The 25,907-nt window shown below is 47.0% G+C and overlaps 3 protein-coding genes across 5 annotated transcripts; 2 read left to right on the top strand and 1 right to left on the bottom strand.

The window, feature by feature from the left end:
* Positions 1-7,060: 7,060 nt before the first annotated feature.
* On the top strand, positions 7,061-7,622 carry LOC124688720 (60S ribosomal protein L39). Its single transcript, XM_047222358.1, has 3 exons — positions 7,061-7,104; positions 7,198-7,301; positions 7,397-7,622. Exons 1-3 carry the CDS (start codon positions 7,102-7,104, stop codon positions 7,443-7,445), a joined length of 156 nt encoding a protein of 51 aa, XP_047078314.1. The 5' UTR covers positions 7,061-7,101; the 3' UTR covers positions 7,446-7,622.
* A 3,788-nt stretch (positions 7,623-11,410) lies between these two features.
* Positions 11,411-13,635, top strand: LOC124688721 (H/ACA ribonucleoprotein complex subunit 3-like protein). Of its 2 annotated transcripts, none has more exons than XM_047222359.1 (4): positions 11,411-11,476; positions 12,077-12,148; positions 12,233-12,275; positions 13,338-13,635. In XM_047222359.1, exons 2-4 carry the CDS (start codon positions 12,095-12,097, stop codon positions 13,433-13,435), a joined length of 195 nt encoding a protein of 64 aa, XP_047078315.1. In that variant the 5' UTR covers positions 11,411-11,476; positions 12,077-12,094; the 3' UTR covers positions 13,436-13,635. The 2 variants fall into 2 exon arrangements, with proteins under 2 accessions (XP_047078315.1, XP_047078316.1); XM_047222360.1 differs by having other exon boundaries at positions 11,420-11,476; positions 12,082-12,148.
* An 868-nt stretch (positions 13,636-14,503) lies between these two features.
* LOC124688722 (ATPase 8, plasma membrane-type-like) lies at positions 14,504-17,520 on the bottom strand. 2 transcript variants are annotated; one of them, XM_047222362.1, is made up of 3 exons: positions 15,304-17,520; positions 14,867-15,220; positions 14,504-14,785 (listed from the first exon to the last, which is right to left on the bottom strand). In XM_047222362.1, the coding sequence occupies exons 1-3, from the start codon at positions 17,518-17,520 to the stop codon at positions 14,504-14,506; spliced, it is 2,853 nt and encodes a 950-aa protein (XP_047078318.1). The 2 variants fall into 2 exon arrangements, with proteins under 2 accessions (XP_047078318.1, XP_047078317.1); XM_047222361.1 differs by having other exon boundaries at positions 14,858-15,220.
* Between the last annotated feature and the right edge of the window lie 8,387 nt (positions 17,521-25,907).

Here is a 25,907-nt window from a genome sequence, read left to right on the forward strand (position 1 = left end):
TAAACAGCCATTTACCCAGAAGAGCTAAATTCTTGACCTCCAGGTCATGAACTCTGATGTCTACGCCCCCCTCCTTTTCCTATAGACAGTGTTGGGCCTCCAAGAGCAGAGGTTTGTAGAACAGCAGCAAGTTTCCCTTAAGTGGATCACCCAAGGTTTATCGAACTCAGGGAGGAAGAGGTCAAAGATATCCCTCTCATGCAACCCCGCAACCACAAAGCAAGAAGTCTCTTGTGTCCCCAACACACCTAATAGGTGCACTAGTTCGGCGAAGAGATAGTGAAATACGAGTGGTATGAATAAGCAGTAGTAACGCAAAGAAACAAGTAAACAAGCAGCGATAGCGATATTTAGGAACAAGGCCTAGGGATTACACTTTCACTAGTGGACACTCTCAACTTTGATCACATAACGTAATAGATAAATGCATACTCTACACTCTCTTGTTGGATGATGAACACATTGCGTAGGATTACACGAACCCTCAATGCCGGAGTTAACAAGCTCCACAATTCAATGTTCATATTTAAATAACCTTAGAGTGTAAGATAGATCAACACAACTAAACCAAGTACTAACATAGCATGCACACTGTCACCTTCATGCTAAGAAAGGAGGCATAGATCATATCAATACTATCATAGCAATAGTTAACTTCATAATCTACAAGAGATCATAATCATAGCCTATGCCAAGTACTAACACGGATGCACACACTCGTCACCATTACACCGTGCGTGAGGAATAAAACTACTTTAATAACATCACTAGAGTAGCACATAGATAAATTGTGATACAAAACACATTGCAATCATAAAGAGATATAAATAAGCACTTCACTACGCCATTCATAACTGTGAATAAGTATTCTGTGAAATATAGCCTAAGAGACCCACACGGTGCACACACTGTCACCTTTACACACGTGGGACAAGGAGTCTCCGGAGATCACATAAGTAAAATTCACTTGACTAGCATAACGACATCTAGATTACAAGTATCATCATATGAATCTCAATCATGTAAGGCAGCTCATGAGATTATTGTATTGAAGTACATAGGAGAGAGATGAACCACATAGCTACCGGTACAGCCCCGAGCCTCGATGGAGAACTACTCCTCCTCATGGGAGCAGCAGCGGTGATGAAGATGGCGGTGGAGATGGCAGCGGTGTCGATGGAGAAGCCTTCCGGGGCACTTCCCCGCTCCGGCGGCGTGCCGGAACAGAGACTCCCGCCCCCAGATCTTGGCTTCGCGATGGCGGCGGCTCTGGAAGGTTTCTGTGGGTTTCGTCCAACGTATCAGGGTTTTCGCGACGGAGGCTTTAAATAGGCGGAAGGGCAAGGTCGGTGGACTTCTGGGGGGCCCACACTATAGGGGGGCGCGGGCCCCCCTTGGCCGCGCCGGCCTAGGGTTTGGTGGCCCTGTGCCCCCTCTCTGGCGGTTCTCGTGTGTTCCGGATGCTTCCGGGCAAAATAGGAACCTGGGCGTTGATTTCGTCCAATTCCGAGAATATTTCTTTACTAGGATTTCTGAAACCAAAAACAGCAGAAAAACAAAGAATCGGCACTTCGGCATCTTGTTAATAGGTTAGTTCCAGAAAATGCACGAATATGACATAAAGTGTGCATAAAACATGTAGATATCATCAATAATGTGGCATGGAACACAAGAAATTATCGATACGTCGGAGATGTATCAAACTCCAAGCCCTCCTTGATCTTTGGGACTACAAACTATACTCCACTTAACCAGTCGATATTTCTTTTTCTCGATATCCCCTTGCCAAAAGAATCTGGATCGATAGTAATAGAGTTTATGCAGAATTCCTTTCGGTAGGATGAAGAATGATAACATATACAGTACCGTATTTGTGAGTACCAAATTAATGAGTACCAATCTTCCTCCCAGGGACAACAATTTACCTTTCCAACTACTAAAGCGTTTTTGTAATCTTTCTTCCACTAATTTCCATTCCGCGATTGTAAGTCTCCGATAATGAATCGGAATACCCAAATAACGAATAGGAAATTGGCCTTGCCCACAACCAAACAACTCGTATACAGAGCCGTATCGTTTTGGGCATCACCGAAACGAACAATTCGCTTTTATGGAAATTGATTTTCAATCCCGACAACTCGCTCAAAAGCCGCCAAAATTAATTTCAGATTTTGAGCTTTTTCAAGATCATGATCCATAAATAGAATTGTATCGTCTGGCATATTGAAGTATAGATAGACCACCATCAACCAGATGTGGAATCACTCCTTCAATCTGGCCATCAGCCTTGGCCCGCTCTATGAGTATAGCCAGCATATCCGCTACAATGTTAAACAACATCGGTGATAACGGATCCCCTTGGCGTAACCCTTTTCGTGTTTGGAAATAGTGGTCGGTGTCATCATTAACCCGGATTGCAACACTAACTCCATACACAGAATCATTTATTAGAGCGCGCCACTCTGGAGAAAAACCTTTCATCCTGAGTGTCTGCTGTAGGAAAGACCACTTAACTTTATCATACGCCTTTTCAAAATCTAGTTTTAGAATAACCCCATGTAATTTCTTAGAATGCATCTCATGTACCGTCTCATGCAAGACCGCCACTCCATCAAGGATGTTCCTTCCTTGCATAAAGGCTGTCTGTGATGGCTGGACAACATGGTCCGCAACCGTATTAAGTCTAATGGTGGCCACTTTCGTGAAAATCTTGAAACTTACATTTAAGAGGCAAATAGGTCTATATTGTTGAATCCTTTCTGCCTCATCAACTTTCGGTAACAAGATTACTTCACCAAAATTTAGACGAAATAATTCTAGTTGTCCAATATGTAGGTCACTGAACAAATCTAGAAGGTCCGATTTAATCGTATCCCAAAAAGTTTGATAAAACTCCGCTGGAAAACCATCAGGACCCGGTGCTTTGTTGCATTCCATTTGGAAAATTGCCTTCTGAACCTCTTCCTCGGTATAAGGTGCGGTTAGTAGACCATTTTCTTCCATAGAAACTTGGGGTATATCGTCCGTTAAGTCCTCATTAAGAGAGAAAGTGCTTTCCTTCGGAGGACCAAACAGACCTTTATAATAATTACTAATGTAAGATTTGAGTTGCTCATGGCCTTCAATCAACCCTTCATCTTGAATAAAGAGAATGAATACGTTTTTTCCGATGTCTCCCATTGGCTAAGTCATGAAAATATCGCGTATTTGAATCTCCTTCCAATATGAATTGAGCTTTGGAACGTTGATACGATTTGAGTTCCTCCTCGCGAAGAAGACTCGCCATCTGCGCATTTGATTGATTTTTAAGTTCAATCTCTTGCGTAGACAACGGTCTAACCTCTGCAACAGCCTCAAGCTCATCAATTACATTTGATAAGCGAGCCTTCTCTTTTTTAAGGATACCGGCCGTATGGGCAGCCCAACCAGAGAGTTTGCGCATTGTCCGCATCTTATTATTCCATCTCAAAATTGGAGTGCTGCCCCCGACCGGTCTCTCCCAAACCTTCTTAACCATATCATGAAATCCCTCTCGATGTAGCCAGCCAAGTTCAAATTTGAACGGCCGTTTACAAACAGGACGGGGATTCCCAGTAGTTAGGAGGATGGGAGCATGGTCAGACAGTTTTTCAATACGTTCTAGTGCACTGGACCGACACCATAGGGTATTTATTTTCCCATTCGGTATCCATCAACACGCGATCTAGTTTCTCGTATGTGGGTTCAGGCAAGCTGTTGGTCCAAGTAAACTGTCGACCGGACATAATCACCTCTCTTAAATCAAGGCTATCAATGACATCATTGAACAAGAAAGGCCAATGTCCATCGAAACGGCCTTTACTTTTCTCGTGAGGAAATCTCAACAAATTAAAATCGCCTCCGATTAAAATCGGATAAGGATTATCTTTTGTAAGATTTACCAACTCACGTAAAAAGTCAGCCTTAAAAGCATCCCGGGCGGCACCATACACAGCAACCGAGTCCACGTGAAACCGTCCGCTTTATTCTGAATGTCGAGCTTAATGTGATACTCTCCATCGGAACTAGCTAAGACAGTCATGGTGTCTATACGGACGCCAAGTAAAATGCCACCGGACCTACCACGAGGCGGGCGAGAAAACCACTGAAAGTTAATCCCGCCTGACAGTCGGTCGAGAAAACTTTGTGTGAAATTTGGCCTACCCGTCTCCGATATAGCAATGAAATCTAAATCATAATCTCTACAACCATCGGCAATGTGGGAATGTTTAGCCAAGTCACCAAGATCTCTGCTATTCCGAAACATGCCATTCATCGAGAAACTATTTTAGATATAGTATTCTTGCTATATCTACAAGATTTCTTTCCAGCCGACGATCGAGAACCACGTTCAGAAGCTTGTAGATCAGAACTAAGCTCCACGTGTTCTAAATCGACTTCTGAAATATTACCAATAATAGCCGAGAGAAGCTGACCATCTAAGATGTCATCCTCTTCCTCATCGTCTACTACTGTTGTTTCATGCCCAGTGGAAACATTCGGAACAACCGTTAGACGGTCAAGCTCCGTCTGTCTACGTTTCATTTTTCATAAAATCGATTTTTACGAAAAATGAAACGTAGCGCCTGCGCATACTCAAACGGCGACTCTAACAGAATTCCCAGCATCGCCAGGGAATCAGCCATAATGGCCAGGAAGAAGATCCTGGCGCCCCCTGCTAGCGCCCGCATTGGGATGCCTTTAGGGCCGGACCTAACGGTCTTTACGGGCTCGTTAAGTCTCAACTCGTTAAGGATTAGATCTTTAATATAGTTAAAAATAACAAGCTAAAATCATTGGTTGGATCTGTTGGTTATGTGCTTGCGAGGGCTCACGAGCTGCTCATTAAGATCGAGAAAAAATGGCTAACAACTTAGGTAGTACATACATGTATCGGTGATGTATCCATGCAACACCATCCATGGACATATATTTGTCAAACATACTACATGTGCATCAGGATTTGGCTAGGGAAGCTAGCTATGCACAAGCATTTTGAGTATTCGTGAGGCTTGCCTGCTTGCTCATTCAGCTCATTAATGATATCAAGCTAAAATAATTATTTACTCCGTTCATTACTGTAACAAGTTGAGCTAAGCGCATCGAACACTCATTAAGATCGTCAAACTTCGAGCTTTATGTCCAATCCTAGATGCACTACAATCCGATGATGAAGTGCAACGATTCGCTATAGAAACATTTTTTTACATCAAAATACCTCTAAAATATTCCCTTTGATTCAATATTTATATCATTATTTTTTCGCACAATAAGTTTGCTCAAAGCCAAGCTTTGTAATATTCAACCATGTGTAGGATAAAACATCAAAATAAACAATACACAACGTATATAATATGAAACTATATTGCATTACAGTTCTAATAATGTTGAATTAATTTTATAGAGGTTGATATTGTTATCCTATATAATTCGTACTTGCAAATCTTGATTTGATAAAATCTTATATGTATAGTAATATGGAACTTATAAGGACAACTAGATGCATTTATTTGCATGCACCCACACATGTCGGAAATGTTTTATAAAATATACACTGAACTTACTACAAACTTCATACGAGTCATGTTGTGGGTATATGGTGGTGGTAGCATATGGCCCACCGAATAGCCTAGTTGATGTTGATTAAGGATGGAAAAAGTCTATCCCAGGAACAACGAGTTGGATCCATGAAGGCCCATGAAGGAAGCCGGATCCATGACGACAAGTTAGGAATAGGTGAATCCTTGACGTGAACGATAATGTAATATTCCGTAGATAGGTAACTTGTATCCGGGTAGGACTCTTCGTAGAAATCCTAAGATCTGGGTGTCTATATAAGCCGGATCCCGGGAGGCCTAGAGGCACAACCACCTGCCATCGTGCAACGTGATCCGAAGCTAGGTAAATTGTGTGCCACCGTCCTGGTTGCTCTCCGCCCTATGGCCCCATCTTTTTTCCTCCCTTCGTGAGAATACCTCCTCTGGGGCATTGTCGAATAGGCAACGACAAGTCATGTGGCACTAATCCAAATGCAACAATGTTTCGTGAAAATTACATATGTACCACATACCTTTTATCACACTTAAATGAAAACCTCGCCAATAGGTACCATATGAGCACGGGTTACATCATCGGCAAGAGCCATGAAGGTAGAATCTTGAAGGGTTCATATATAGCAGACTCTCACAAGCTCCATAGCCATATGGTAGCATTCATTGTAAACCCTTGTTGCTATACTCAGTGTCATCCTTCCTTTGATGTTTTGATTATATTACCTCTCTGTTATATGAGTTCACCAGAAGAGAGAGTTGAAGATGCCACCATATGTGTGATAAAATAGACAATAAGAAATTTGAAAACAACTAATTTAGTTAGTTTTACCAGAAAATATATGAGATTTAGAAAAAAAAAATAATGCGAAAAAACATCAATGTACGAACATTCCTGAAAAAATCATGTTCCTAAAATACAATGATAATTTGGTTTTCCCAAATTGTTAAAATGAAAATCTCATCAAGACGAAAATAACATGAGCGACAACCACAAACCACTCCATGAGTTCCAAGTCACTAGATCTTCTAGACAACATCCTCAACCGAGGAAAAGTGTGCCTGAAGTTTGAGAACAAAATAAATTATAGTGGGTAAATTTATTGTAGATGAAAATAAGAGAGTGGACATTTGCGGAAATGAAAAGAAGAGAGCGGAGATTCGTGAAAATGAAAAGAAGAGAGTGGAGATAATTTGTTAGTGGAGGTTTAAGAAGCCTAGAAGTCCATGGCAAATTATTGAACTTAACGAGCCCTATGAAACACAAACGGGCCTAACATTGTTGTTGAACTGCTCTTTCGTAAAGCCCATACTACGTTATGTTATTCAGAAGTTGAGCAAGCGCAATTGCATAACCATTTGGATCACCACAATTGCGACTGCCAAGGCCAAGCCCAACGAGCCCATCCTTTATCGCTGAATGTCGTCCACTATATAATCCCCACAACGCACCAGTTCGTCACTTCACGGACCTAGGGTTTCGCTGCCGCCGCCACAGCCGCCGCCGCGCCGCGTCTTCGCCTCCGCCGCAACGATGGTACCTGATCTTCTTCCTCTTCTTCCATGGAGTTCGACCTATGCATGTAGGGCTTCGACGTCTCGCTGACTCCGTTTTCTCGCCTCCTCGCAGCCGTCCCACAAGACCTTCCGCATCAAGCAGAAGCTGGCCAAGAAGCAGCGCCAGAACCGCCCCATCCCCTACTGGATCCGCATGAGGACCGACAACACCATCAGGTAATGGCCGCCTTCCCCAACCCGTCTTCCTTGTGCGAGGCGTGTCGGTGTGCTGAACGTGTCCTGATGTCGCTTCCGTGCTTCCTTTCCATCAGGTACAACGCGAAGCGCAGGCACTGGCGCCGCACCAAGCTCGGGTTCTAAGCAGGGGAGATCCCGGCCGGCTGCTCCGTGGGGATGCCATGGTGCCAGCGTTATCTGCATTTCGTTTTATGTTTCAGCGTCTATGCAAGTTAGGAAGTGATTCCAGGATGTTTGAATTAAGGTTTTGGTGATGTACTGAGGATACCATGATGTGCTAAGTAATGAACCCTTCCTATTTGTCTGTCGTGTCAAGTGTCTCTGAGGTTCATTTTATGTTTAATCGACCAATTATTCTGCATTGGTTATATTATCCCCATTTGTATGTTTGTTTCACATCGTATTTTGCCCCACTGTGGGTTTCTCTATTAGAATGGCAGCCATCTTAAACAGCTTGTTATGTATGTTATGCTGTGCATATCCTGTTTGTGTGAATCTAGGTTTTAGCGTGCTGCGGTACAGTGGCAGACATCAAAATGAGCTCAGATGTTGTACTAATACCAGGATGTTTGAACAAAGGTTTTGGTGATAAAGAAAATTGCTACTAGTATTCTAGTGTTCTTAGCTTACCATGATGTGCCAAGTAAATAAGTCTGTCAAATCAAGATTACCATGGGGCTTATGTTCTATTCAGTTGCCAATTATACTTCACTGATTGTATTAATTACATTTGTCTTTTTGTTGCATCAGTACATAATATGATTGCCCTGCTGTTTGTTTTCACTATGATTCATTAGCCATCTTTTAGACCAAAAGGTACACTTTAAGTTCACAGCTTATTTTGGAAGATATGTTGTGCAGGTCGTGATTGCTTAGATGTAAGTTTTGTCTTGAACTTAATGCTTGCTTGAGAAATCCATATATATGTTGTGGTAGATTTTCGACAAGAAACTTCGTGATTTTATGACTCATTTTTAGACTGTGCTCAAGTTAGCTCAGATGATTTTATCTCCTCTTCTGTATAATAATTTGACATGATGATTTTGCTGCATTTGTGTGTTGGATGATAATTAGTTATGTTAGCAGTACCATGTTGCTCAGGACTTTGTTTACTTGTTCAGCAGTGTGTTGTTGCATGCTGTAGATTCATGTCTGCTCATACTCTAGTGTAGGTGTGAGTGCTTTATAGTTTAACAATGGACTTGCCAGTTATCAACTTAACATCAGCCCCACACAAAATATGGTGCATTTTCTTTTTCTGCAGTATGCCTAGCTGGTTTTTTTTTTACGAGAGGAGTATAATTTGTTCTAACGGTGGACATTTCTTTTTAGTAACTTAACTCGAGTATGGTCTTCACTCTCTTGTAAAATGCAAGAGAAGTGGTTTGGTTGAGGACCCTGTGCGTACTATGTATTCTTCTGTCCTGTATCTTGTTGATTTATGCTGCAACTTCATCATCCCCAGTTGTATAACTGAACTGATGTTTGGGTAAAGCTAAAATTACTTTTATCATCTGAAAATTACTGTACTCCACAACATTTAGACCAAATATTCAAAGTGTGAAGACACAGTGACTTCTGGAAGATTCCTCGTTCATGTGTTTTTTCCAACAGACCTGCAAACAAAAGGGACACTTCATTGGAGATTCATACAATTTTTTGGAGGAAAAACATTTAAGTTTAGATCAATGGCAAACTGCTTATAACATAGCTGATAGTTGCATGTGCAAAACAAGTTTGCATGTTCTATCACAAATTATGATTGATCAACAAATAACTAAGTATCTATGTTTGTTTAATTGAATCTGAAAAGAACATCGAAGTCAACCTTCTTTAGGCAGCCCGCTTGAGCAAAGAAGAAACTTAGTTTATATTCCGTACATCAACGACTGTGAGCTCAGACACCTGTGTATTAGTACATCAACGACTGTGAGCTCAGACACTTGTGTATTACTATTGGCATCATGTTTAATACTCTCTACTAAAAACGCTACAGTAGATCGTATCTAGATAAAGTCAAATCAATTATTAATAGATGGAGGGAGCTATTATACTTTGGAGCAGCACCATCTTGAAAAGATGTGTGATCTATCGCTAACAAATCACCGCATTATAGATTTCCAACATGTAAGCTTACAAGTAAGAAGCTAGCATGGATGAGAAGCATAGAAAAATTGATGCATGACCTTGATGATGTGCTCAGTGGGTTGCCGGTTCTCCGTTCCTCCTTTCCTACGAAGTATTTGGGCCTCCCGCTCTTGGTTTGGAAGCTCAAAAGGGTGGACTTTCAACATTTTAAAAGCAAAATGGCCGGCAAGCTTGTTACTTGGGATGGAAAAAAAAATTAATGTTGTCGGCTGTGGAGACCTTGTCAAATCGGTCCTAGCTTCCGAAGCCATATTCCACCTTACACCACTCAACTCGCCGGGTTGCCTTGCTTCCATGAACAAAATTGAGAGGGCGTTCCTTTGGAGGCAGTGTGTAGGCCGAAAAAGCTTGGTGGTTTGGGAATTTTGTATCTAAAGAAGTTTGCTAGAGCTCTTCTGTTGCGGTGGCCTTGGTTAGAGTGGTTCGACACAAAGAAGCATTGGGTTGGGATGGGCACCCCTTGTGGTGTTGTTGACATGGACCTCTTCTACGCCGCCACCACCATAACCATTGGAAATGGGAAAATTGCCCCCTTTTGGGACTCCCCTTGGCACAATGTGGAAAAAGCCCAAGGACATCACCCGTCTCATGTACGTGGTTTCCACAAGAAAGAATGGAAAGTTCACCAAGCCTTGCTCAACAACGCATGGATCTCAAGGATAAAGATGGATGCTTGCTTGACCGTGCAACACATTCACGAATACATTCGGCTTTGGGTTAAACTCAATGGAGTCCACCTCAACGAGGACAACGATGATGCTATCATTTGGAAACTCACGCACAATGGGGGATACTCCATGACCTCGTCCTACAATGCACAATTCGGGCCACTCACACGTGCATGAACATGTTGATTTGGAAGGCTTGGACACCCCCAAAGGTCAAGTTCTTTGCTGGGTTGTCCTTTCATAATAGGATATGGACGACGAATCGTCTTGAGAAGAGAGGGTGGAATAATTGCAGGTATTGCGGGCTTTTCCCGCCTTGGAAGCAAACTCAAGAGAAGACGGCTCACATTTTCTTCCATTGGCGCTTCTTCTAGCGGCTTTGCGATTAGGTGAAGCGGCTACTATATGCCGCATTTAGCGGCGTGGATGATAGACACCACACACACGCACCCGCGTCGTGGGTTGGCGCACCACCACCTCCTTGTTCTTCTTCCTTCCTCCTCCCCTTTTCTTGATCGACTCAGAGAAGACACGACGACAGAGACAACACCACCGTCATCGATTCCCCCCTCAATGACTCCTCTTCCCGACCGATTTCCCCATTACCTTCGCCGGCCGCAATCGCCTGTGACCGCCACTCGCGCCCGACGCCGCTACCGCGTCGCCTTGGCGCCCCAACTTACCCAAATCACCACCTCGGCCAGTCCTCCGCTGCCCCGACCATCCCTCTAAGCCCCTCCCCCCTGCATCGGCTTCTTCTCCGGCACCGGTGAGACAAACCCTAACCCTAAGTCACCGACGCCTCTACAGCCTGCACCCACGTACCCCCAACCCTAAGTTCCAGCTGCCACCTTGCTCCAATATCGCCGGCTCCTTCTTCTCTGAAGCTCCCTCCAGTCACGACGGCTTCGTCGTCGCCTTGCTCGTCGCCCTAAGTTCATCTGCCATGAGAAAGGCGCGGAGAGCAACCGCCGCAAATCCCTCCGCCCACCGCGCCACACACCCCACACGGTGCAGAGCATACACGCCGCAACGGGCGGTGTATAGAGTTTTCCCTCCCGTTGGGTGTGGGCGGAGGAAAATGATGTGGCACCAAGGAGGGCAAATCGCGGGCCGGAGAAGAAAAAAAGGAGAAAAGAAAACGGGCCGCACTCGGCTTTGAATTAGCCGGCTTTTGAAGGCCCGCCGACACGTGAAGGTGCGTGATGGGAGCTCTTAAACGAGGCCCCGTTCTAAAGCCTCCCTTCGAACCCTAGCAGCCGCCAGATACCGTACCTGCGCTTGCTTCTGCCCTCCCTCCGTCGACTCGTCGCCTCCGCCAACCTCTCCCCCGTCTTGGTAAACTCCTTCTCTTCTCTCTTCCATCCTGCATCCATGCAATTCAATCCGATGATTGCAGCGCTCGATCAAACGGGTTCTTCCCCTTTGCTGCCCCGCTCGAAATTGCAGCCCGCTCTTTTCTTGTTATGGTGGTGGGGAGTAATTCATTAGGTCCGGCCCTGATTTAGCTACAGCTGCGTGCGCTGCTTGATGAATTGGCCGTCGCTGCTGCTTCTTGGTTGTTGCCGATGCTCTAGTTGCAAAGGGACCAAGAAATCAACACGGAAAGCCCCTCTCATAAATTTCGCAAAACAATTTCGGTTATACATCTTTTAAAAATATCGACTCATCAATTTATTTTTCATAGAGAAAGAAAAGCAACCCATGAGGCTGTTCAAACAATGGTTTTAAGTTTTTTACGGGTATGATCCTATTATGCTCGTCAATCTAATTTTCATAGAGAAAATCAACTCGCGAAGGTCTGATCCTATTGGACTCATTAGTCTAGTTCCGATTTTAACGAGTCTGATCCTAGTGTACCTCAGTTTATCGGGACGAGCAGTACCGCTTGCATCCATGCTCGATTACATACTGCTAACTCCGCTTTGAATTTTTCAGCGCACACTCTGATCCAAGATGTATCTCCAGTACTGGATCAACGAGGAAGGCAAAAAGGTTTACACCACCAAGGTAGTACAAGCTCACCTCGTGCTTTATTAGTCTATGATTTGCGTTGCGGGCCTATTCTAATGCTTTTCTTCTTGTATACTGCAGAAGGAGTCCCCTCACGGTGTGCCGACGCAGTCTGCCCACCCAGGTATGCTCACTTCCTTTCACTGGCTTAATTGTCTTGTCCGTTGGACCTTTGTACGTGTGAACTACTACCAGCCTTTGTTTGAGTTTGGACATGGTTTATCAGCTTTCTTTAAGTGCAAATGATGCTAAACATGACGCGTTGTCGTCTCTGTGTCCTCTCCTGTTTGTCAGGTCCAGACGCAGCACCAAGCTGCTTGTTCTCAAACTCTTGACAAGTAGACATGTATGCATGTTTTATAAATCAATTTTGGAGAAAAATGTACTAGTTGTATTGTAGTTGAGGTCTTGGCCTTCTGCTAGAAGAAAGATTTTGCTCATGAAGTGGCATTTTTTTACTCTTTAATTGATGAAGTCATTTGATGGATACTTAGTAGTGCTGCCAAATTCATGTTGCGAAATATCAAATTTTCAGCTTGGTGATCTGCTTTCTTAGTTAAGATTTGGGTGCTGGAATTTGGTTTTGCTGCTAAAAGAGCATTCCTAGGCTAGGTACCAAAGTTCTGACAGTTGTTCTGTTATTTAGCTATGTTCATGGACATATCTTTTCGAGAAGATCTGTTGCTCAATGGTTTGTGATTTTTTTTTGAATCCTTCCCCTGTGTCAAATCTCACCATTCTATAAATTACCCATCCTGCACATCTTAAGGACTGAATTACTGCGGTAGATATTTGTAGAATACCTCAATTCATTCTATCTTTTGGGTGTGGTGAAAGTTGTGTGAGAACAGTATACTCAAAAGGATCTTCTGAGATATAGCAAATTAGAATCCTGTCCTGGAGTTCCATTGATGATTATGTCAACACTATATCGCGTATCAAAGGTTGATCCTCTTATAACTGCCGATCTTAATATGTATTGTTGTATAGGCTCTAGATTAAATAGTGATATTTTATTTTCTTGAATAGAACATCTGTGCTGTGTTTTTGTCATGTCGACAGTAAGTCAACTCTGAAGGCTCATAGTAATTGTAGTTGTGTTATGTAATTGATTTTTAATTTGTTCGAGCATCTGAGTGTTTTGACATGAAAGAAGGAATTAACAAGTTACATATTTGTGATGCAGCCCGCTTCTCCCCAGATGACAAGTATGCACGCCAGCGTTACCTGTTGAAGAAGAGGTTTGGACTGCTGCCAACCCAACAGCCAGCACCGAAGTACTGAAGCAATCGTTGGATGGATCCTGAGATACGTTTACTTCACTGAATGCTGGTTGGAAGTGTAGATTAGGTGACGAGCAATGTGAAGAGAAAATCAGTAGTGCTACTTTCTTATGAAGTTATGATACTTGTTATCACGGTAATTCTGAATGTAATGCAATGCTATTGATTGACCAGAGTGTGCTCTTTTGTGGATGTGACCAATCACTTGCATGTGTTGCTTTGTGCTTGATATTCTCGAGTTTCTCTATCAAGGATGAGCCTTCTCTTTTGAAGCGCCACCGATTAATCTATTTTTTTAGTTGACCATCTAGCTCTGTTAGTGCTGTTGACTCTGTTGAATGACCTGAGCCTTAACCTTTCTCTATTAGAACGAGCCTTAGACTTCTGTTCAGAGGCATGATGGATTCATCTGTTTTTTTTTTGTCTAGTTATTACAAAATTCCATGTCCGCTAATAATGTGGACTGTGTTATATAATGATAGTCTTGACCTTGAGCTCTATCAGGGTGGACTGGACCTTCTGTACTGAATCATCAGTTTTTTGGTTGGCAATTACTGTAAACTGTCTTGAATGATGTCATTCTCTGATTTGAATGATTCTTAATTAGGAGTATATGTACTAGTAAGGATGTCACTTCATTTTGTGTGAAGCTGATGCTATTGATGTGCCTGGAACATAGAACTGCAGTCTGCAACCGTAATCATAGAAGTGAAAATGTGGGACTTCTCTGAATTCTGTTTATTGAGTTCAAATCTACAAGATACAAAAAGAAGAACAAAAAAACTGTGGCAATTAAGGAAGAGCTTACATATTACAAGCAAAATAACAACTGTCCTGGCCAAGCAACTATACATAATACTCAAGAGGGCACTCTTCTTCCTCACTGAAAAATTACAAATATAGCCAACAACAACAGTCTAGATCAAAATAACAACCCTTAAAATCAACCTACCCTGCTCCAGCCGCCGACCGCTGTTGATCGCCGAGGCAGCAGAGGGGGGCTAAAATAAAGTGTAGAGATATCGCTATGTCGGTGTGCATCGACGACGACAACGGCGGTGGTCGACGATCATACCGTGTAGCTCTGGTTTATTGTCTCGATGTCGAGCCCCTTGAGCTTGACGACGGACTCGACGTGGCCCTTGAGCGTGTGCAGCTCCCTGAGCCTGGCCACCTCGGCCCTCTTGGCGGCCTGCTCGGCGAGCTCGGAGAGCTCGCGGTAGCCGCCGTTGTCGTCGAACATGCCCGTGTTTGTGCTGGGCTGGTTGAGCCCGTGCAGCGTCCTCTGCGCCGTCGCCCACTGTGCCTCCCTCTCCACCTTGCCGTAGTCGTTCTTGTTCGTGAAGGCGGTCTGCCATGATTTGACGAAGCAGCTAATTTCAGGCAAGGGATTTCAATGGAGTTGGCTGCAAGGTAATGGAACAATGCTTGCCTTGTTGTTGATGTTGTTCCACGCCCTGCCGCTGAGCGCGTAGCGGATGATGAACTTGAGGATGTCGAGCGGGATGTAGGTGACGATGGTGAATGCCCAGATGGAGAGGCCCCATCCCCAGCCGATCCCCTCCATCTTGCAGAACTCCCAGTTGGCGTACACGGCGATGCACGTGGCGACGAGCTGCGCCAAGAAGAAGGCGATCACCAGCAGCGCGCCCGGCCGCTCCACGAAGGACCAGCTCCGCGACCGCGTCACGAAGATGAGCGCCTGGCTGATGATGCTCACCTGCAGGTACAGCGCCGCCATCATCTCCTTCTCGTTCTCCTTGATCGACCGAACCCCGAACGTCTCCTGCAACCACAAGAATTCTTCAGTTAGTTTTGTTGCATTGATGATGGTGGATGGAAGAAGGAGAAGGACACAGCGTAACATACGGAGAAGAAGTCGGTGTCGTGGGCGAGGTAGAAGAAGAGGACGGTGACGAGGGCCATGTAGGTGCCGAGGACGACGCCGGTGGCGAAGATCTCCTTGAGCTTCCACGAGTCAGGGGTGGGCGACGGCTTGACGCGGTCCTTGGAGATGGTCATGATGGTGCCGTCGTTGAGGATGGCGATGATGAGCACCATGAAGGGCGCGAAGTCGAACTTCCAGAGCAGGGCCACGAGCATGAAGCCGAGCACGATACGGATGGTGATGGACACGGCGTAGATGGTGTAGTTCTTCATCCGTTGGAAGATGGCCCTGCTGGTGAGCACGGCGCTCACGATCACGCTCAGCCCCGGCTCCGTCAGCACGATGTCCGACGCCGAACGGGCGGCGTCGGTCGCGTCGTCCACGGCGATGCCGATGTCGGCCTTCTTCAGTGCGGGGGCGTCGTTCACACCATCACCCGTCATGCCGCATATGTGCTTCCGGTCTTGCAGCCGCTTCACGATCTCGTACTTGTGCTCTGGAAACACCCCGGCGAACCCGTCAGCCTTCTCGATCAGCTCGTCAATGGGGAGCCCACTCATCTCCGTGCTCTTGTCGCCCAGCAGGGTTGTGGACGGGTACATGTTGGTGCCCATGCCAAGCCGCCGCGCCGTCTCCTTGCCGATGGCAAGCTGGTCACCGGTGATCATCTTCACGTTCACGCCCAGATGCAGCGCGCGCCGGATGGTTTCCGCACTATCGTGCCTCGGCGGGTCGAACAGCGGCAGAAGGCCGACGAACTGCCACGGCTCACCGGGGCTGTCCTTGCTCTTGGCCGGCACGGCCTGGTACGACACGCCGAGGGACCTGAGCCCACGGTCGGCGTACTGGTCGATCAGGCTGTGGATCCTCTTCTCGGCCTCCTTTGGCATCCTGCACAGCTCGATGATCTGCTCCGGCGCGCCCTTGCTGATCCGGTGCCAATCGCCCTTGCCGTCGATGTAGGTGATAGCTGTGCGCTTCTCGACGGGGTTGAAGGGGAGGAAGTGCACCTCCTGGATCCCCGCCCTGGCCTCCTTGGGGTCGGCCAGCATGCCGACGATGCACGTGTCGATGGCATCCTGGTTCTCAACACGGGACGCCCTGGCGGCGTAGAGCATCACCGAGTCCTTGTCCAATCCCTTGCCGCACACCTCGATGAGCGACTTGTCGACGGTGAGCTTGTTGAGGGTCAGCGTGCCGGTCTTGTCGCTGCAGAGCACGTCCATACCGGCCATCTCTTCAATGGCGGTCATGCGCTTGGTGATGGCGCCCTGCTGGGACAGGCGGTGGGATCCGATGGCCATGGTGACGGAGAGCACGGTGGGCATGGCGATTGGGATGCCGCCAATGAGGAGGACCAGGAGGTTGTCGATGCCGTCGCGGTAGGCACGGTGCTGGATCGGGTACATGACGACCACCTCCACCAGCATCCCGAGGGCGATGGAGATGATGCAGAAGTTTCCAATAGCCGTGAGCACCTGCTGGAAGTGTCCGACGTTGTTGGTGCTGTCGACGAGGTGCGCGGCCTTGCCAAAGAAAGTGTGCACGCCGGTGGCGATGACAACGGCCTCAATCTCGCCCTGCTTCACGGTGGAGCCCGAGAAGACGCCCTGCCCGGCGTGCTTGTTCACCGCCATGGACTCTCCGGTGAGCGCCGCCTGGTCCACCTTGAGAGGATCACCCTCCAACAGCCTCGCGTCGGCTGGGATGATGTCGCCGAGCTTGATGCTGATGATGTCGCCAGGTACAAGTATGGAGGCGTCCATCTCGGCCCATTTCCCATCACGGAGCACCTTGGTCTTGGGGGCCAGCCCGGCCATGAGCGCCGCCGCGGCGTTCCCAGCGTTGTTCTCCTCGATGAAACTGATGGTGGAGTTGATGAAGAGGAGGGTGACGATACCGACGAAGTCCTGCCAGTCCGGGGGCTTGCCACCGCCGTTGGCGAGGACGATGGCCATTATGGCGGCGGCCTCCATGACCCACGAGAGCGGGTTCCACATGAAGCCCAGGAACTTGAGCAGCTTGCTCTCCGTCTTCTCCTCCAGCTTGTTGGGCCCGAAGATGGCGAGCCGGTTCGCGGCCTCCGTGGCGGAGAGCCCCTGCTTGCTGCATTTCAGGTGGCTGAACACCTCCTGCACCGGGATCGTCTCCAGGTCCACCGTCTCGTTGCGGACGTCCTCCAGCGACATGGAAGCCATGGCGCCTCGAGGATCTCTTCTTCTTGTTCGTTACCAGTGATGGGTGTGTCGCAGAGGTGGCGGCTGATGCTGGATGGACCGGGAACGGCGGCGGGTGGCGCGCGCGCGCGGAGGACTCCCGGCCGGTGACCTCGATCTTGTGTGAAGATGTGTCTCGCCCGGACGAGAGGGGTGGGGCTTTAGGCCTTCTTCATGGAGAAGTGAGGAGGGAGGTGGCCTAGCTATGGCTTTGGCTTGCCGTGCCCCGCGAGGTCGCTCGGTGCGCTGGTTGAAGACGAGATGGCCATGCGGAGCGCGCCACGATCCTTATACCGTGCCACCGGGCTCGCCGCGCGCGGGTGACTCTCACCGCCTCACGACCGGTCTACTCTGCATGCAACGGCCGCGAGCACCAAGCGCGCGACGCGCGCGGCTCACCACCCCTACTTGCTCTGCTCTGCTCTTTCTGCCTTCCTCTCATTTCATTTTTCTTCCTCTCTTTTCTGCGATATTTCTTGCACACACCACCACCAAACAGGATACACAAACTCACACAAGCATGGTTAAATCATACGGTAGAAAACAGAGACAAATCGGTTGGTAGAGCTAAGGAAAAAAAAATCAAAGTTATGCAGCTATTTTTCAATTGTGTTGAAAGAAAAATCCTGCAAAGTGGATAAAACTAGCCCAAAATCGGAACAAATTTACAAAATAAATCCTTCGAACTCCCGTTTCTACCTATGGTGTTGAGTATGCCGAATTACTATTTGAGTATACCGAATTAGTTTAGCTATCTGCTGATCTACCAATTGGGGTCAGTGGTCTTCACCACTCACTGAGTATGTGAAACCTGTTCAACCTACTATAATAAGTTCAAGAACGGGCTTATTCGAGTTGTTCGTTTCATATCCCAGTGCTGTTCCTTCCTAAAGCTTCTTCGTTTATTTAGGAAGGCATGCCATCGCACCAGGGGGTGATAAGCTAAACACTTAATCTCTAGACCACTCTCGGCGAAAGAATTTCACTGATCTAACCCTTTTGAGTAGCGTTTGTCGCAAAAGAACTAAGGCTGGTGCCAACGCGGGCTGGAGGCGGGGCGGTACCGCCCGCGTCGGGGCGAGAGGGAGGCGAGAGGCGGGCGAGACGCTAGCGGCGGGCGGTGGATCCACCGCCCGGCGGTAGGGGGCGGTACCGCCCGCCTATAGCCCGCGTTGGAGGCGAGAGCGGGGCGAGAGGGAGGCGATAGCGGTGCTAGTGGGGGAGGTAGGGAGGCGGTTGGGAGGCGGTAGGGATGAGAGAGAAGTGAGAGCTGGCACTATAGCCCGTGCACTGACACCGTGGGGTGAGAGTGGGGTGAGAGTGGGGTGAGAGTGAAGGTAAAAGCTGACATGGCGGGTGAGAGTGGGGTGATGCATTGGCACCAGCCTAATAGTGTAGCGCCTATTCCAATGGCACTACACACTTTGCCAGCGTGGCATGTGGCATGCGGGTTCCAGGAGCTGTTTAGCGTGGCACGTTACACTAAGTGCGCATAAGGGAAAGGTGCTACACTCTTCTTTGTATACATTGTCTGTCTAGAGTTGAGCGAACACTATCATAGCTGAGGTGGCTAAAGTCTTTGTTGCCTATTGCTAGGTTGGGGGTTTTGTTGGGAAATGTACTAGAGCAAGAGCATCTCCACCGAAAGGAGAACTAATAGGAAATAGCTAATAGCCTATAAAATCACACGCCGCTAGTATATATCTAAAATACATGTGTCATAATGAAATTTGGCAGGCCACCAGTATTTCACTGCCCAAGCATGCTAAAAATTTGTTTCTCCACCGATGTTGTGGTCCATGGTGGCACAATCTACATCCCCCACTCTCACTCTCTCCCTCATTCGAGTCTCCACCCGCGCTCTTCCCCCGTGCCGGTACTCTCGCTCCACACCTCGTGCTCCGATACACCCCATCAGTCGCCTCCATCCCAACCGCGCCATTGCCTATGTCTGCCCCATGCCGCCACCGTCTGCTCCGCCAGCCGCCTCGGTGAGTACCGCGTCGCCGCTATTTTCTCCCTCGTTTTTCTTGTAAAATGTTAGTTGTGTAAATGTTAGTGTAGTGTGTAGATAATTTGTTAGAAAAACAATGTAGTTGTTAGTGATGTTATTGTAGTGTATATTTAATGTAATTGGTAATATAGTGTAGTTCTTAATTGTGTTAGTGTAGTGTTAGTTTTGCAGGATTTTGTTAGTTGTTAGTTGCTAATGTATATAGTAGTGTAGATGATAGTGATGTACATTAAAATTGTGTACATGATGTAGCGTTGTAATTGTTTTGTGTTGTTGTTAGTATCACGTTGAAGTCAAAGTTCCGTGGTGTTCACAAAAAGAACACAAAGAAGCCAACATAGGGGGCTTAGATCACCATCAATAAGGTGAAGCACTACCTTGGCACGTGATTAGTGCTTTTCTGAAGCATATTTACTTAATGTTTTTGCAGTAGTAGTGATAGAATTTTGATAGTTTACCATGCACGCGCGCGGCTTTTATGTTAGTTTCAGCGGGATCCCCGAATGGAACGATTTGATGGACACAGTCAATGGAGCAGTCATTTTTGATACAAATCAGTCCGCTCGTACCATGTGCCACCCCTTCGCTTCTTAAAATAGTTTCATCTCGTGCAAACAGATGAGATATCTGACATTCGTAGACACTAAGAAATTACGCAGAAATCTCACCTTCAGAAGGGGTATGGAGGGGGAACTAGCATAAGGGAACCGATCTTCGCTGCTACTTGGATCCTTGGAGGCTTGGGCATCATCTCCATCACCACCCGCTGCATCAACACCATCCCCATCATAAACACCATCAGAAGAAGTATTCATCCCCCCTATGTTATTGATCCATTTTGTTTACATGATGATGTTTCCTACCTCTATTTGTGAGTAGATTTCCTTGTTCTTGGGGATGTGGTGAAATCCTAGTTATGGATTTGAGATGAAATAAAGATGTTTTATTCAATCCTTTACCATTGTGTGTTAATTTTCTCTCTTGATGTTGTATGAAGTTGACCATGTAACATTTGCCTTTAAGGACCAGAGAGGGGATTACCGTTCGACATGTGGTAGAGAGGAGGCGTCAAAGGACACCCTCATGCTAATCCTCTATGATGTGGTCAAGGGGAATAAGACAAGACTCATAGAATGTACATCCATATCCACGGGATCTTGGCGGAACTCTTAATAGTGGTGTAATGAGGTGGCTTGCCCTTTACACTTTGATGTGGTTATGAGAGGACAATTGATCAGATGGCTGGTCTGCAACCGCCATATGTGGAGCTTCTCACATACACATGTATAAAGAATGGGTAGAACTATCCTAATCATTAATATTTCAAATACTATAGGTGGATTCGAGACTCCCCGAAAACACTTTAGCCCACTTCAGTTTCAGTACCTTTACATCGCGTTGTTCTATTTTTTCTTAGTCACTTTTAGCACTTTTACATTTACTGTTATTTACACTTAATCAATCTTATTTACTCTTGCTTGGAATTAAGGGCATCTTGTTGGGAATATGCCCTAGAGGCAATCATGGATGATGTATTTTCTAATTTATTCATAAAGTAAGGTTGTCCTTGTATGAACTCTTGCATATATCCGTATCAGAGAGTGTATTTGGTGATCAGATGGGTACGTGAGCATGCATCCATTACCGTTGGATATTGTCTAGTACCGTTGGATCCTGCCCATCAACTAACGGAGATTAGACGGCGACTACACGGTTCTGGGGCTTTCTCTGCCCGTTTGTCCTTTTTTGATTGGCTCCATGTCACATGCATCTCTCGTCCACTATTCAATAAAAACAAGAATCTTTCATACAGATCAATGTCACATGCATCATTATGGAGCAGCGCATGAACTTTAGCAGCGGGAGTGGCATCGGCGGCGGGAAGCAGACAGCCCTGCGCGCACCCGGCGGTGGGAATCAGACAGCCCTGCGCGCACCCGGCGGCGGGGTGGCCCGTGATGGCCGCGACGGTCGGCATGGGAGCGCGAGGAGGTCGGCGAGGAGGCCCCGGAAGCCCTCACTCATGGAGGCGTGCAGGTGGCACGGGACCTTGCGTGCCCAGGCCTGGTCGAAGCTGTTGGAGAAGTACTTGCCCTCAGCGGCCAGGACCAGGGTGCCGGCGCTGGCCCCTGGGGAGGCGCGGAGATGAGGGGAAGGCCCATGCGGTGTTCCCTGGCGCCAGTGATGGTGATGAGGTGCACGCGACCGCGCCGCTACAACTTCAAAGCATTATCGATTCTGACCCTCACACTCAGGTGCGATAGATATCAGACGGACTATATATACAATCAGCTGCACCCTGCTCCTGCAGGTGAAAATACAATCAACTTCATTTGGGTGATTTGTGGCGTCCCTCAATCAAATGGTGTTCTAGTATCTATCTATCTCCATGATTATGTTTTGCCAAGTGCAGTGGGCACCAAACAAGTCAGATATACACAGTCAGCTCCCTCCTGCAGGCGAAAAGTAGCTCACCGTAGAAGCTGACGACCTCGTTGGGCACAAAGAACATGAGGAAGACGATGAGGACCCAGCAAAGATCTTGGCCATCCACCCGCGTGGTGGACCTTGTCGCGCGGGTTCTTCTGGTCCTTAACCACTCGCGGTCCGGCGTCTTGCTGTAGTGGTTAATCCCTGCACGCGCGCGTGATCAGAAGTAAGGAGGCAGCATCAGGGGTCAAATCGGGTGAAATCGAATCATGCCTTGGAATCAGAACGAAGGGGGGTTGAGGGGCGTACGTGGGATGGACCGGAGGAGGGGTGCGACGACCTCGTGGAGCACCCTTGAGGCGAGGAGGGAGAGCGCGAAGAGGCCGCAGTAGGCGATCCGGGCGGAGCGGCGGCCGATGCTGCCGACGGCAGGCCTCCCATCGGCTGGATTTAGAGATGGACGCCGACGGCGAAGAATCCTGGGCGCCAGAGGACCTAAATCCTATGTGAGATGTGGAGGTAAGAGCGGCGGCCGCCATGCGCGTGGGCGCGGTTGGCGATAGAGGACCTAAATCATGTGTGAGATGTGGAGGTTCCAGCCGTTTCTAAGGGGATTTGAAGATGTGTTGTGGGCGTGAGGAGTAGAGTAGCCATACCCGGCGATGGCGACGGCAGAGGTCAGGTGATTGATAGGTTTCGAGGGGGAGGAGAGGAGCTCGACGGGAGGCGGAGCTCCGGTTCGAAGGTGTACGATGGGGGAGCGGCTAGCTAAAGATAAAAGGGTGAGAGAGTTGGAGATAAGACGGTACTTCAGGGTTATCATTTCACGGACAACAACACAAACGTCGTTAGACACGTGGCAGCCAGCCACCGCGTGCTCACGTACCCATGTGATCACCGAGCTTCATCCGTATCATCGAATACGTGATTCGGCTGTGGAACTATATAGATGCTTATGTTGTTCATACTAAATTGTCCTTAGTCATCGAGGTTGTGTTGGACACATGACTTAGACTAATGTGCAAGTAGGCTGATGAATCTGTTCCACTTGTCATGGACATGGTGATGCTAATCCGACTTACACGGACTTGGCTAAAGTGTTTAGCGAGTCGGACTAACCCACCGTGAGACACAACGAGCAAAGTCGTCATTTGCATGTATCTATCAATGTAATCCTTAGACTTGAGGTTATTGCATGATCCGAGTTGTGGATTGGCCGACTTAGGTTCTGTCAAACGTTGTTCAGTAATAAGGAAGTTATAAAGGCAGGGTTCAGGTCGACTGAGAAGCAAGCTGCGTGATATGGATAACCAATATAGGATTTTTCCCCTCCACTTGGAGAGATATTCTCTGGGCCCGGCCTCTCGAGTGATATATATGATTCAGAAAGCATGGCCCTGCACGACTCGGTTAAGTGTTAACCGAGGCGATCGAATAAGGATTAGTCGGGTGAATCACATATCATGGATCGAGAAGAGAGTTGAGCTATTAAAGGGATGACGACAACTGGCCTATAGCTTGATAAGGTATATCATAAGGCAAAAATGACTTAGACATATTTCACATTGAAAGGTTAGTCGCCATGACTTTACATCACTTGGGAGCTGGCAATTTCTGCTAGGAGCCGCTACCAGTTATCGACTTGAGACTAAGTCTTGAACCTGCAGGGTCACACACTTAAGAGCAAGGATTCTGTCGGATGTGATTTGACTGAAACAGATTCAGTCGAGTTGGACTCGAACCGGACCAGGATTTGGTTAGTGGGTTGGACTCACAGTGACCAAAATAGGGTCCAAGTGAGTGGGTTGCAAGTGTTGTGAAGCCCTCACTCATGCCCTATATAAAGTGGGGTGGATGCTGCCCAAAAGGAACTAGAGCATTCCATGGGTTGGAAACCCTAGCCCCACTCAGTCCAGCCGCTGTACTGGATCTAGAAGTCCACCGTCAGTGCTCCTCCTCATACTTGTGGATACCGGCAGAGGCGTTGCACGTGTGACGCTTCAAGGCGAAAGAATTAGCGGATCCGGGAGCTGTTCGTGGGATCGTCTTGGAACAGATCGAGGACTGCACTGTCCCGGCGTGCTTCATCAAGTTCCACACGTGCGCGTCTAGTGGTAATCCTCGTGGCCTTCTTCCTGAGCTAGATCCTGAGTGTACCTCGTAGGGAAAAGTTTTGTTTTCTGTTGCGTGGCGCAACACATCTTGTGCATACCTTGGTAAGTGGTAATGAGGAACAATCTCTGTTCATAGCCAGTAGGCTCTCTGTGGGATTGATACTCTTATTTTGAAACTAGCTACATCTACCTACGCACTTGCAGTCATCAGTACGTGGGAAAACCCATACCAGACGGCACACACCAATGACTATACGCAGTGCAATTCTTCGGAAATAGAGTATAGCTCAACTTCACCGAGGAACAACATGTCGCTCACACACTCGTGCCAAAGGATATGAGGTATATCACCAGGGGCCGAGGAGGAGGAGCACCGTTGGGCCATGGTGCAGCTCTACGATCACAACGTGGCATATATATATACTCAATATGGAGGCTCGTGTGATGTAGCAGAACATCCAGGAATTCTCCTCCGCCGCATGATCCTCTTGAGCAGGGAGCACAACGACCAGGAGGCCGGCCCCTCCGGTGTGGGACAACAACACTACCATCAGGATGACCAGTTCACCGACTTTAACTATGATGACGGCGCTATCGACAAAGATAGCATAAACTTTGACTAGTGTAAGTGTAGAGTTATTTAGAGATGTATAGAATGTCTTATAGTAGGGTGGCGTGCTAGAATTGATGGTACTATGTGTTTCGGGTGTTCAAAATGCCTTGTGTTTAGAATGCAATGGATTGTGCTAGGATAAGAAGTATGTCATATTGTTCTTCGAGGACTTCAAAACTAGGATGCCATGCTTGAATTCAACATGATATGTATCTAAGTAGTTCATATATAGTTGTGTCCAACTATGCCTTTGATCTAATTAATTGTTGTTTTCTTGTAATTGTGCTTAGGCTATCCATTGTAGCGCAAGACGTGACTTCATGGAGCATGTCAACACATACATTCATCATCTGAGATAGTTTGAAGTCACCCTGATCCAAGAATCAGTGCACATACCCCCCCATGACCTTGAGGGTTCTAGTCACTAAGGAGGTGAACCGAACCTATTTCGATTGCCCTCGTTATAGAGAACTTACGAAATTCTAGAGGATTGAAGCCGGGATAAAGTGTTATTTCTACCTCTACAATGCTTTTGTCAAAATATACTTCTACTACGATTCCCGAGACAACTCACCATTTTTGGCTTACAACAAACGCCACGACCTGAGAGATGATGACATGCTCGTTGTCCATTACCCCGTGGAGTAGCTACCTAAGGGTAGCTAGCTAGTATGTCATGAGTAATTTCTACTCTATATGGATAGTTAAATTCAATAATACAACATATGATGTTATCACTGTTTTGTTACACGATATTGTTGTTATGTTAGATAATGATGTTGTTTTTGATTTCATATTGTTGTCAAATTAAATAAAAACAATATCTTTTTAATTTTCAGAAAAATCATAGTGGCATGTAGTCCTCGCGGTACACCACGAGTGTACACACTACCGGTGGCATGGCAGATGACACACCACCGGTATTTCATTTACCAGCGGTGTGGTGCCTGGCATGCATTCTGAAAGGCCATTTCATGATCCCTAGGGTTCTGTGTGTTTGCCGACAAGAACAACGATATTTTAACGATGTGCTAACTGATGCAGATATTATCGGTGCTTATTCCCGTCGGTATCGACCCCCCCCCCCAAGGAGGAAAAGAGTGCAAATCTTAAAAGGCTGTGCAGCCCTAGGCCGGCACTGCTGCTAGCACGTGCTGCTGCCTTGCCCTTCCATCAGGGAGGCACTACTGCTGAGGTG

Source organism: Lolium rigidum, chromosome 2 (genome assembly GCF_022539505.1).
Source record: "Lolium rigidum isolate FL_2022 chromosome 2, APGP_CSIRO_Lrig_0.1, whole genome shotgun sequence".
In the NCBI taxonomy this organism is placed as follows: Eukaryota; Viridiplantae; Streptophyta; class Magnoliopsida; order Poales; family Poaceae; genus Lolium; species Lolium rigidum.